Source organism: Narcine bancroftii, chromosome 1 (genome assembly GCF_036971445.1).
Source record: "Narcine bancroftii isolate sNarBan1 chromosome 1, sNarBan1.hap1, whole genome shotgun sequence".
Lineage (NCBI taxonomy): Eukaryota > Metazoa > Chordata > Chondrichthyes > Torpediniformes > Narcinidae > Narcine > Narcine bancroftii.
The window spans coordinates 163,101,839-163,115,606 of NC_091469.1; the positions used below are offsets into that span (position 1 = coordinate 163,101,839).

At 43.1% G+C, this 13,768-nt stretch overlaps 1 protein-coding gene across 1 annotated transcript in view; it reads left to right on the top strand.

The window, feature by feature from the left end:
- LOC138735774 (coiled-coil domain-containing protein 152) overlaps positions 1-13,768 on the top strand; it is a 242,561-nt gene that overhangs the window by 58,665 nt on the left and 170,128 nt on the right. The window contains exon 4 of the mRNA XM_069884164.1: positions 10,598-10,681. Within this exon, the coding sequence (XP_069740265.1) occupies positions 10,598-10,681 (84 nt within the window). The remainder of the gene's footprint in view (positions 1-10,597; positions 10,682-13,768) is intronic.

The window sequence follows — 13,768 nt, forward strand, 5'->3', positions numbered from 1 at the left end:
TCAGAGGCCATCCAGTGACACTGAGACATGTGCTAGGGTGTTCATTGTTAATTGGATTGCTAGATATGGTGTCCTGATGCACATAACTTCAGATTATGGAGCACAATTCACTTCTGCTATATGGTCTACCTTTGCATGCTTTTGTGGCTCACAACTGCACCACACCACGGCATACCATCCACAGTCCAACAGCCTTGTGGAACGTTTCCACCGGTAACTAATGTCCACACATAAGGCCCGACTCACTGGTCCCAATTGGGGCAATGAGTTGCCATGGGTTCTACTGGGAGTTCGCACGGACCCAAGGGAAGATTTGTCTGCATCATCTGCAGAGATGGTTTATGGTATGGTCCTTACAGTTCCAGGGGACATTCACTTCGCATCCAACTCTGACCTGGACATCCTTCAGCAACTTCAACATGGTATCACTAGCTGGAAACCTGTTCCTACCAGCTGGCATTGAACCCTTAAACAACATGTGCCCCCACCACTCCTGGATGCTGATCCCACCGCTCCTGGATGCTGATCCCACCGCTCCTGGATGCTGATCCCACCGCTCCTGGATGCTGATCCCACCGCTCCTGGATGCTGATCCCACCGCTCCTGGATGCTGATCCCACCGCTCCTGGATGTTGATCCCACCGCTCCTGGATGCTGATTTTGTTTTTTTACACGGACAGGTCCCAGGAGAACTGTTACAACGACCATATGAGGGCCATTTCTGCGTGATTAAGAGGGATGGAGTTGTGTTTACTTTGGACATTGGGGGACATTCGCAGCTGTTTAGTTTAGACAGACTCCAGCCTGCTCATGTGGATCCCACTTCACCCATTCAATGCCCCCAGCCCAGACAGCATGGGCACCCTCCTAAGGCACACACAACTGGTGTTTTAATTTCCAGCGACAATTCTGGGGGGGTGATGTAGCGGCCGTGTAGCAGGTTGAGCGGGCGCACAGTGCGGCAACGCAAACTGTCGCCGACGTGGTTCTGCGGGCGTGCAAAACCATAATACAGACACTGCATACTCACCTAACGAGCTGCATGTGAGAGATACTGAGTGCTGAAGAATGGCACGTTGAGCCATTGAGGCTCCTGCCAGAAGGCACGGGACACTCACAAGGTTAGACTTAAACCTGCTGGTCCCGTGACTTGGCAGCAATCTCATAGTGACGTCCCACCTTGTCCCATGGAGCCCGGGACATGCAGTATATAGAAGAAGCCTGTAAACCCTGAATAAATCAGTCTTCAGTTGACTAGTCTGGTGTGTGTTTGTGTATTATTCAGTAACTGTACCGTAGTAGCCGCTACAATGTTATCTTTTCCAATGGAATGCAAGTTCTCATCTCCATATGCCATCTCTAAATACTCAAATTAGCCTAATTTTTTCCAAGTAATGGCCAAAGATTCTCTAGCCACAGGTAAAGTCAGTCTCAAAAAAGCAATTTGAAATTTATTTAATTTTAAGCCAACAAAAATACTAACATAACATAACATAACAATTACAGCACGGAAACAGGCCATTAGGCCCTTCTAGTCCGCACCGAACCAAACAACCCTTTCTAGTCCCACCTCCCTGCACAATGCCCATAACCCTCCATCTTCTTCTCATCCATATACCTGTCCAACCTTTTCTTAAATAATACAATTGACTCCGCTGCCACTATTTCTCCTGGAAGATCATTCCACACGGCTACCACTCTCTGAGTAAAGAAGTTCCCCCTCATGTTACCTCTAAACCTCTGCCCCTTAATTCTTAACTCATGTCCTCTTGTTTTAATCTTTCCTCCTCTTAACGGAAATAGTCTATCCACATCCACTCTGTCTATCCCTTTCATAATCTTAAATACTTCTATCAAATCCCCTCTCAACCTTCTACGCTCCAAAGAATAAAGACCTAATCTGTCCAATCTCTCCCTATACTCTAGATGCTTAAACCCAGGTAACATTCTGGTAAACCTTCTCTGCACTCTCTCCACTCTGTTTATATCCTTCCTATAATTAGGCGACCAGAACTGCACACAGAACTCCAAATTAGGCCGCACCAATGTCTTATACAATCTCAACATCACCTCCAAACTCCTATATTCCATGCAATGATTGATAAAGGCCAGCATACTAAAAGCCTTCTTCACCACCCTATTCACGTGAGTTTCTACCTTCAGGGAACGATGTACCGTCACTCCTAAATCTTTCTGCTCTTCTGTATTCCTCAATGCTCTCCCATTTACCACGTATGTCCTGTTCTGATTCTTCTTACCAAAATGAAGCACCTCACACTTATCAGCATTAAATTCCATCTGCCATTTTTCAGCCCACTTTTCTAAGCAGCCCAAATCCCTCTGCAATCCTTGAAAACCTTCTTCATTATCCACTATTCCACCTATCTTAGTATCGTCTGCATATTTACTAATCCAATTCCCCATCCCATCATCTAGATCATTAATGTATATAACGAACAACAATGGGCCCAATACAGATCCTTGAGGCACACCACTGGTCACCGGCCTCCAACCTGACAGACAATTATCCACTACCACTCTCTGGCCTCTCCCTTTCAGCCAATGTTCAATCCATTTGACTATCTTAAAATTTATACCTAAAGACTGCACCTTCCTAACTAACCTTCCATGTGGTACCTTATCGAAGGCCTTACTGAAGTCCATATAGACAACATCCACTGCGCTACCCTCATCCACATTCCTAGTCACCTCTTCAAAAAATTCAATCAGATTGGTCAAACATGACCTTCCTCCCACAAATCCATGTTGAGTGCTCCTGATCAGACCCTGTCTATCTAGATGTTTATAAGTACTATCTCTAAGAATTTTCTCCATTAATTTACCTACCACAGACGTCAAACTTACAGGCCGATAGTTGCCAGGCTTCCTCCTTGAACCCTTTTTAAATAACGGAACCACATGCGCAATGCGCCAATCCTCTGGCACTATCCCCATATCTAATGACATTTGGAAAATTACCGCCAGAGCCTCTACTATTTCCTCCTTCACTTCTCTCAATGTCCTGGGGAAGATCCCGTCTGGTCCCGGAGACTTATCCACCTTTATATTCTTCAAAAGCCCTAAAACTACATCTTTTGTAATCTCTATATTCCCCATATTTACCCAATTTGCTTTTTTTATCTCACATCTCCCAATATCCTTCTCCTTAATGAATACCGAAGAAAAAAAACTGTTCAATATCTCCCCCATTTCTCTAGGCTCCACACACAGTTTTCCGATCTGATTCTCTAAGGGACCAATTTTGTCTCTCGTCTTCCTTTTACCATTAACATATTTGTAGAACTCTTTTGGATTAGTTTTCACCCTGCTTGCCATAGTTTCCTCATACCTTCTTTTAGCTTTCCTAATTCCTCTCTTAAGATTCCTCTTACACTCAATGTATCTTCAAACATCCCCTTAACTCCATGCTTCTTATATCTAATGTACGCCTCCCTTTTTCTTCGAACCAAGTTTCCAATATTCCTTGAAAACCACGGCTCTCTCAAACCTTTTGCCCCTCCTTTTAACCTAACAGGAACATAAAGCTTTTGCACTCTCAAAATCTGATCTTTAAAAGACTTCCATCTATCTACTCAGAAAAAAATTTAGAATTAACAATAAAAAGTCTACCAGCTGATTCAATAACTGATTCCAATTTAAAAGATAACTTTTTATTAATTGAAATAGCCACTCCTCTTGCTTTCGAATTAAAATAAGATGCTATAACTTGTCTAATCCAATCTCTTTTTAGTTTCTGATGTTCCTCCTCAGTCAAATGTGTCTCTTGCAAAAAAGCACCATCAACCTTCAATTTTTAATATACGCCAACACTCTTTTTCTCTTAATCGGATTATTAAGCCTGTTAACATTAAAAGTAGCAAAATTTAAATTAGTCATAATTAAAGAACAGTTCAATAACCAGCTCCCCACACCTGCAAAGCACCTCCCCATAGCAACCACACAAAAAGGTCCAAAAGGTCTCTAATAGAGTATTACCCCCTCAATTATACGGTAATGACCAATGCCACAAAGTGGCTGATGACCTTCAGAAGGATCCAGTAGCTAAACTACCTCCCCTGAACAGAACAAAAAAAATATAAACAAATCATTTCAAGTGTGAAATACTTCCTCCAAATCTCTATTGACTTGATCATCATCAATATCAATGAACTGCTGAGAACCCATGTCTCGCCTTCCATTCCATATAACAGTGTGAAGTGTTGCATTTTGGAAAGGCAAATCTAAATAGGTCATATACATTGAATGGTGGACAATTGAGGAGAGCAGAGCAACAAAGGGATTTAGGAGTGATGGTAAATGGTGCCTTTCCAAAATGCAACACTTCACACTGTACTGTATAAACATATACAGCACAGAACAGGCCAGTTTGGCCCTACTAGTCTATGCCAGAACAAATCCCCACCCTCCTAGTCCCACTGACCAGCACCTGGTCCATACCCCTCCAATCCTCTCCCCTCCATGTAATTATCCAGTTTTTCCTTAAATGTAAATAACGTCCTTGCTTCAACTACCTCCGCAGGAAGCTTATTCCACATCCCAACCACCCTTTGCGTGAAGAAATTTCCCCTCATGTTCCCCTTATAATTTTCTCCCTTCAATCTCAAACCATGGCCTCTGGTTTGAATATCCCCCACTCTTAATTGAAAAAACCTATCCACGTTGACTCTCTCTGTCCCTTTTAAAATCTTGAACACCTCCATCAAATCCCCCCTCAATCTTCTACTCTCCAGAGAAAAAAACCCCAGGCTGCTCAACCTTTCTCTGTAACTCAAACCCTGACATCCTGTCAACATTCTTGTGAACCTTATCTGCACTCTCTCTATTTTGTTTATATCCTTCCTATAATTCGGTGACCAAAACTGTACACAGTACTCCAAATTTGGCCTCACCAATGCCTTGTACAATTTCATCATAACCTCCCTACTCTTGAATTCAATACTCCGATTTATGAAGGCCAACACTCCAAATGCCTTCTTCACCACACCATCTACCTGAGCATCAGCCTTGAGGGTACTATTTACCATAACTCCTAAATCCCTTTGTTGCTCTGCACTCCTCAATTGTCTACCATTCAATGTATATGACCTATTTAGATTTGCCTTTCCAAAATGCAACACTTCACATTTATCCGTATTAAATTCCATCAGGCATTTCTCAACCCATTCCTCTAGTTTTCCTAGATCTCTTTTTAAGCTACGGTAATCTTCCTCACTGTCCACAACACCACCAATCTTTGTATCATCTGCAAACTTACTTATCCAATTCTCCACCCCTTCTTCCAGATCGTTAATATTTATAACAAACAATAGTGGACTCAGGACCGATCCCTGAGGAACTCCACTCGTCACCGGCCTCCAATTGGACAAACAATTTTCTACCACTACTCTCTGACACCTCCCATCCAACCATTGCTGAATCCATTTCACTACCTCCTTATTTATACCTAATGCCTCCACCTTTTTTCCTAACCTCCTGTGGGGAACTTTGTCAAAAGCTTTACTAAAGTCTAAATAGACAACATCCACAGCCTTCCCTTCATCAATCTTTTTTGTAACCCACTTGAAAAACTCTATAAGGTTTGTTAAGCATGATCTACCCCTGACAAAACCATACTGACTACTACCTATCAATCCCTGTTCTTCCAAATATTTGTAAATGCAATCCCTCAGAACACTTTCCATCAACTTACCCACCACAGACGTCAGACTCACAGGTCTATAATTTCCAGGCTTACATTTGGACCCTTAAACAGCGGAACAACATGAGCCTCCCTCCAATCCTCTGGCACTACCCCCATGACCAGTGACATCCTAAATATCTCTGTTAATGGCCCCACTATCTGTACACTAGCCTCCCTGAGTGTCCTTGGGAATACTTTGTCTGGACCCGGAGATTTGTCCACCTTTATCTTTTTTAACACAGCCATCACTATCTCCTTGGTTATCCTTATATGATTCATGACCTTCCCACTATTTTTCTTTACTTCAACTGGTACAATATATTTTTCCATAGTGAATAAATCATTTAAAATTTCCCCCCTCTCCTCTGACTTCTCACTCAGCCTACCCTCCCTATCTACAAGGGGTCCAATTCTATCCCTCACTAATCTTTTACTTTTAATGTACTTATAGAAACCCTTTGGATTTATTCTTGCTCTGCCTGCCAAAGTCTCTTCGTGCCTCTTTTTGGCCTTTCCAATTTCTTTCTTAAGATTTTTTCTACACTCCTTGTCGTCCTCTTTCAATTTCTCATCACCCTGCAGTTTATCCTCTTGTACACCTCCCTCTTTGTCCTAACCAAATTTCTAATATTCCTCGAAGGCTCCCTATGACTTCCAGCCTTTTCTTTGATCCTCACTGGGACATATCTACTCTGTACTCTCAAAATTTCTTCTTTGAATATTCTCCATTTTTCATTTGCATCCTTTCCTGATTGACCTCATGTCCCACTCAATACTCCCCAAAACCATTCTCATTCCTTTGAAATTTGCTTTTCTCCAATCCAGAACCTCAACTTTAGACCCTTCTTTGCTCTTCCCTAAAACTACCCTAAAACTAATAGAGTTGTGATCACTAGACCCAATTTGTTCACCAACATTAACCTCAGACACCTGACCTATCTCGTTCCCTAACAGGAGATCCAGTATTACACCGTCTCGAGTCGGTTCCTCTACATAATGATTAAGAAAACTATCTTGCACACATTTGACAAACTCTAGCCCATCCAGCCCTCTTACTGTATGGGTATCCCAATCAATGTGAGGGAACTAAAATCTCCCATGATCACTTCTTTTCTTTGGCTTGGCTTCGCGGACGAAGATTTATGGAGGGGTAATGTCCACGTCAGCTGCAAGCTCACTACCTTAAGTTTATTACACATATATGCTATCTCCTTACAAATTTGTTCCTCCAATTTTCTTGGCACATTTGGTGGTCTATAATACACTCCTATTAGTGCCCTCATGCCTCCTCCACCCCTCAATTCCATCCAAACAGCCTCACTGGACGATCCCTCCAAACCATCCTGCCACCTCACAGCAATAATGTCCTCCTTAACAATCAGAGCAGCTCCTTCCCCTTTTTTACCCCCTGTTCTATTGCATCTAAAACATTTGTATTCTGGAATATTTAGTTGCCAGTCTTGTCCCTCCTGTAACCAGGTCTCACTAATTGCCACAACATCATGATTCCAAGTGCCAATCCATGCTCTGAGCTCATCTATCTTGTTCATTATGCTTCTTGCATTAAAGTACACACATTTCAGAGAATGACCCTCACATGTATTCCCTATTCTACCTTTTACCTTGACCTCCATCCTTCCTTTGTTACCTTTATCATTCTTAAATAGGTGGCCATGCACCCTAGACACTGCTCGCAAACTCTGCTCCCCACCCCCCTGCCAAACTAGTTTAAACCCTCCCCCACAGCTCTAGCAAATCTGCTTGCCAGGATATTGGTCCCCCTCCAGTTCAAGTGGAGTCCGTCCCTTTTGTACAGGTCTGACTTTCCCCAGAAGAGATCCCAATGATCCAAAAATCTTATTCCCTGCCCCCTGCACTAGTTCTTTAGCCACGCATTCATCCTCCACATCCTCCTATTACTACCCTCTCTAGTGCATGGCACCGGCAGCAAACCAGAGATTACTACCTTAGAGGTCCTGTTTTTTAACTTCCTGCCTAATTCTATGTATTCCTGTTTCAGGACCTCATCCCCACTTCTAACTAAGTCATTGGTCCCCACATGGAGCATCACTTCTGGCTGCTCACCTTCCCCTTGCAGAATTCTGTGAACTCGATCAGAAACATCCTGGACCCTAGCACCAGGGAGGCAACAGACCAACCTGGATCCCCGATCTCATCTAACAAACCTCCTATCTGTCCCTCTGACAAGTGAGTCCCCAACCACAATTACCCTGTTCTTATCCCTCCTTCCCTTCTGAACCTCAGGGGCAGCCCCTGTGCCAAAGATCTGACCCCCACGACTCGTCCCCGATAGGTTGTTCCCCCCAGCAGTATCCATTGCCGAATACATGTTCCTCTTTGGAACTAGAACAGGCTGTTGAAGAAACTTTTATCGACTTTACTCTTGTTTATTATCTGGTAAAGAATTGGCAAATGTAAGAGCTTCAACATCATCACTAAAGAATTTCCACAAAACAGCTTTCGCTGAATTTAATTCTTTACGACATTTAATAACAGCTTGACTCAAATCAGCGTAAAAAAGACTGTTATTTTTAACTACTTACTAAAGGGCCTTGATTACTTTTTGCTTTCCGAATAGCAACTCTTAAAATCAAATAGCCTCTTGAAGAAACTAAGTGAATGTTTCCAAACAATAATCAAAATGATATGTTCCAGAAAATTTAGAAAACAAGCATTTTTATTGTTGCAGACATGAAGGTTGGGGAGGGGGAAGAAAATGGAGGTGCAGGCATGTAGTGCACAGTGGAAGCAAAGAGAATGTGTAATGGAGAGGAGAGGAATACTCTACACAAAAGTGCTGGAGAAACTCAGCAGGTCACGCAGATCTATAGGAAGTAAAAATGCAATCAATAGGCCCTTTCAAGCAAGGAAAATGCCCGACTGTAAAGCTGGAGGTTCTCCACCCTTTCTGAATGCTCTGTGTCCGGCTCTGAGGCGCTGAATGCAGCCCTTCTTGGGGAAGGATAATCGGCGGAGTGCAGCACTCCACTGCCCCACATGAATGTACAGCCTCTGCAAGCGGCTGGTTAGGGGCAGACTGATGACGCCATCAGCCTGCAACCTATCTTCCCACTTATTCCTCTTTCCCCATGACCCCCTCAAGGCAAGGGTGGCGGTTGGGAGTTGTCTGGGCAGGGTTGGCCAGGGCGCACTGTGACAGCCTCATCAGGCCACTTTGGCTTTTGGGGCCATTTTCTGTGGCTCAAAATGCGACAGAGCAATGGAAGTCTTCCCTACCCTAATCCACCATGCAGCTGGAACTGTTCTGGGAAACACAGAGCAGTTCCAGCTGCATGGGGGATAATGGGTAGGAAAGGCAGCCATTGCTCTGCTGTGTATTTATGACAGGTGGTGCTACGGCACCAGTTGTCCCGCCTCCATTGGCTCCGGAGGGCGCTACGAGGCACCGTTAGACATGAATGTGACGCTGGAATGACCTTTAAAGGTTTCTCTATGAAAGGTAAGTTTTGTTTTCCCTCTGTGCTTATAACTGGCCTCCAGGCGGAAGCCTGGCATGAAATGGGCTAATATTTCAGGCCTGAGTCCTTTGTCAAGAATTTGGAAAAACACCTGGTTGCCTGATTGAATGGGAGGGTTGAGAGGAGGAGAGCAGAGGAGGGAGGAAGTGGGAAGAGCACAGACTAACAAGTGAAAGGCCACAAGGTGGATGCAGGTGAGAGGGTAGAAGAGGAAAAAGCTGAGGTGATAGGGGAAGAAGGCTGAGGGTGATAGAGGGAAGGGAGGGGGATGGTGTTGGGAGCTAGAGGAAAAGAGAAAGAGGTAGGGAAAGAGAGACCCAGGGGAGGGGTTAACGGAAATTGGAGTAGTTGATATTGATGCTGCCTGGTTGGAGAAAATGTTACAAATAGCAATGATATCATCAAGCCTTATGCCCCTCCAAAGTAAACTCTCAGACAGCCACAAGGGTTATAAGTTACCCTTTCCATTTTTCCAACCATTCAAAAATCCAAAAGCTTTTCTTTTATGAAGAAACATTCCTCTTTCACTTCATACTCTAATCAGTGCTCTTCTTCTACTTCTACAGTGGTCTTCTCTACTTCAGAAAAACCAAATATAGATTGGATGACTACTTTGAAAGACACACTTGAATCTACAAAATAATTAGCTTGATCTCTGTTCAAAATGGCATACCCTGTGCCCTGTAACTACCTGTTCTGCACAGTCTAGAACATTGGGAACATCCTTCCTGTGTCTAGTCCATCTTGCCCTTTTAAAACTGGTCTCATTTTTCTGGGCATCATTGAACATAGACCTCAATGACCCACCTTCTCCAATTAAAACAGAGAGGAGGAAGAACTTCTTTAGTCAGAGGGTCGTGGATCTGTGGAACTCACTGCCGCACAAAGCAGTGGAGGCCAGATCACTGGGAGAGTTTAAACAGGAAATGAATAAGTATCTCATTAATAAGGATATCAAGGGATGTGGGGAAAAGTCTGGAAATTGGAACTAGGGGTGAGTATAATTCAGCTTAGTGTAGAATCACGGAACAGACTCAATAGGCCTAATGGCCTGCTTCTGATCCTTTAACTTGTGAACGTGAACTTGTATAGCAGACAAAGATTTGCTGGATTAAATCAGCAGGTCAAACAGCACCCATGGGTAGAAATGGTTAGCCAGTGTCTCAGGTTAAAACAATTGATCACTCAAAAGAACAAAGGGACCTTGAAGTCCAAGCTATAGATCTCACAAGGTCGCTACACAGGTTGATATGACAGTTAAGAAAGCCTATGGTCTGCTAGGTTTCATTAATTGAGGGATTGAGTTCAGGAGTCATGAGGTAATGTTGCAGCTCTATAAAACTCCGGTAAGACCACACTTGGAATATTGTATTTAGTTCTGGTCACCTCATTACAGGAAGGAAGTGGAAGCTGTGGAGAAGGTGCAGAGGAGATTTATCAGGATGTTACCTGGATTGGAAAATATGTCTTATGAGGCAAGGTGAGCAGAGCTGGGACTTTTCTTTTTAGAGCTTGACTAAATAGAGGTCTACAAGATTATGAGGCATAGGTAAGGGTGGACGGCCAGCACCTGTTTCCAAGGGTGGAAGTAGCAAACACCAGAGGACGTCTGTCTGTACACAGTGAAGGGAGGGAAGTTCAGGGGAGACATCAGGGGTAAGCTTTTTATGCAGAGTTGTAGAGGCCTGGAATGCCTTGCTAGGGAGAGTGGTGGATGCTGAAACATTAGGGACATTTAAGAGACTCTTAGCAACATTGAGGAAAGAAAAATAGAGGGTTAAGGGTAGGGAGGATTTAGTTTGTTTTTCTTTTGGTATACATTTTTGTCAGCCGAAAGGCCTATACTGTGCTGTGATGTTCTAAGTTCTAAAACATTGACTGACCATTTCTACCCATGGTTACTGTCTGGCTTATTTTCTACAGTAATTCTTTACTCAAGATTTCAGCATCTACAGCTTTTGTATTTCTCTCCCTGAATAGCCTGAAACATCCCAACCTCTCCCTGACATGAAGAATGGAGATAGGGAGCACTACGTGCTCAATGCTAATGTGTTGGACCATTTTGAGATCAAGAAGGAAGTAGCGTTGGGTCCTTTGAGTAGTATCAAGATGAATAGATCCCTGGGGCCTTATGAGATATATCCCAGGTTATTGAAAGAGCCAAGTGAAGAGATTAATTGGGCAGTGATTCAGAATTATTTGGATTCTGAATTGGCTGGCGAATAGAAGACAGAAGGTAGTGGTGGAAGAATGTTCTTCTGGCTGGAGACCCTTGACCAGCAGTGTTGGGACCCCTGTTTGTGATATACATAAATATCTTGGTAGAAAATGTAGGTGCTTAGGGTAGGTAGTAAGTTGCAGATGATAACAAAGATTGGTGGAGTTGTGGACAGTAGAGTTATAGAACCATAGAACATTACAGGAGAGAAACAAGCCCCTTTGGCCCTTCTATTCTGTGCCAAAGCTTTTTTGCCTTGTCCCACTGACCTACACCCAGTCCATAGACTTCCATACCACTCCCATCTATATACCTGTCCAAATTCTTCTTAAATTTAAAAATTGAGCCCGCATCCACCACCTGACAGCCTGTTCCACCCTCCCACCATTCTCTGTGTGAAGACTTTGCCCTCACGTTCCTCCTAAACGTTTTCTCATTCACTCTTAACCTATGTCCTCTGGTTTGTATCTCACCTACTCTCAATGTAAATAGCCTATCTACATTTACTGTCTATTCTCCTAATAATTTTAAATAACTATCAAATCTCCCCTCATTATTCTATGCTCCAGGGAATAAAACCTGAACCTGTTTAATCTTTCCCTGTAACTCAGTTCCTGAAATCCAGCCAACATTCTAGTAAATATTCTCTGCCCTCTTTCTATCTTATTGATATATTTCCTGTAGTTCGGTGACCAAAACTGCACATGATCCTCCAAATTTGGCCTCACCAATATCTTACACAACTTTACCATAACATCCCAACTTCTATACTCAATACTTTGATTTATGAAGGCCAATATGCCAAAAGCTCTCTTTAACAACCCTGTCCACCTGTGATGTCACTTTCAGGGAATTTTGTATCTGTATTCCCAGATCCCTTTGTTCTACCGCACTTCTCAGTGCCCGACCATTCACCATGTACGTCCTTTCTTGGTTTGTCCTTCCAAACTACAACACCTCACACTTGTCTGCATTAAATTCCATCTGCCATTTTTCAGCCCATTTTTCCAACTGGTCCAGATCCCTCTGCAAATGTTGAAAAACTTCTTTTCTGTCCATAACGCCTCGAATGTTAGTGTCATCTGCAAATAATTTATAATGTTATCATCCAGATCCTTGATATAGATGACAAGCAACAATAATTCCTGTACCAATCCCTCAGGTACACCACTAGTCACAGGCCTCCAGTCTGAGAAGCATCATCCACCACTACTCTCTGGCTTCTCCCGTCCAGCCATTGTTGAATCCAGTTCACTACTTCACCATGAATACCTAGTGTCTGAACCTTCCTGAGTAATCTCCCATGAGGGACCTTGTCAAAGGCCTTATTAATGTCCATGTAAACAACATCCATAGCCTATCCTTCATCAACTTTCGAGGTAACCTCCTTGGTTAAACCTGTTGACTATCCTTAATCAGTTTCTTGCTATCCAAATAGTTGTATATCCGATCTCTAGGACACCTGCCAATAATTTACTTACTATTGACATCAGGCTCACTGCCCTATGATTTTCAGGGTTACTTTGGAGCCTGATTTAAACAACTGAACAATGTCAGCAACTCTCCAGTCCTCTGACACTACTCCTGTGGCTAAGGACATTTAAAACATTTCTGCCAGAGCCCCTGCAATTTCTACACTATCCTCTCTCAAGGTTCAAAGGAATATCGTCAGGCCCAGAGGATTTATCCACCCTTATTTGCTTTAAGTACTTCCTCCTCTTTAAGCTGTATAGGTTCCATGACCACACTGCTTGTTTTCCTTAATTGAAGAATACAACAGGATATAGACCAGTTATATATACAGGCAGAAAAATGACAGGCGGAGTTTAATCTGGACAAGTGCGAGGTGCTGCATTTGGGAGGTCAAATACTATAAGGGCTCTTGAAATTATTGATGTGCAGAGGGATCTGGTTGTCCAGGTACACAGCTCCTTGAAAGTGGCCACATAAGTGGACAGGGTGGTAAAGAAGGTATGTGGAATGCTTAGCTTCATTGGGCAGGTCATTAAGTATAAAAGTACAGATGTCATGTTGCAGCGATATAAAACTTTGGTTTAGTTGAACTTGCAATACTGTGTGAAATTCTGGTCGCTCCGTCACAGGATGCATATGGAGACTTTGCAAAGGGTGCAGAAGACATTTAGCAGGATGTTGCCTGGTTTAGGATGGGTGAGTTATGGGGAGAGGTTGGATAAACTTGGATTGTTTACTCAGGAACATCATAGGCTGAGGGGAGACCTTATAGAGGTTTTTAAAATAACAAAAGGCCAACAGGCCAGGCAGTCAGAATAATTTTCCAACTGTAAAAATGTCAAATATTGAGAACATGCTTTTCAGGTGATTGGTGGG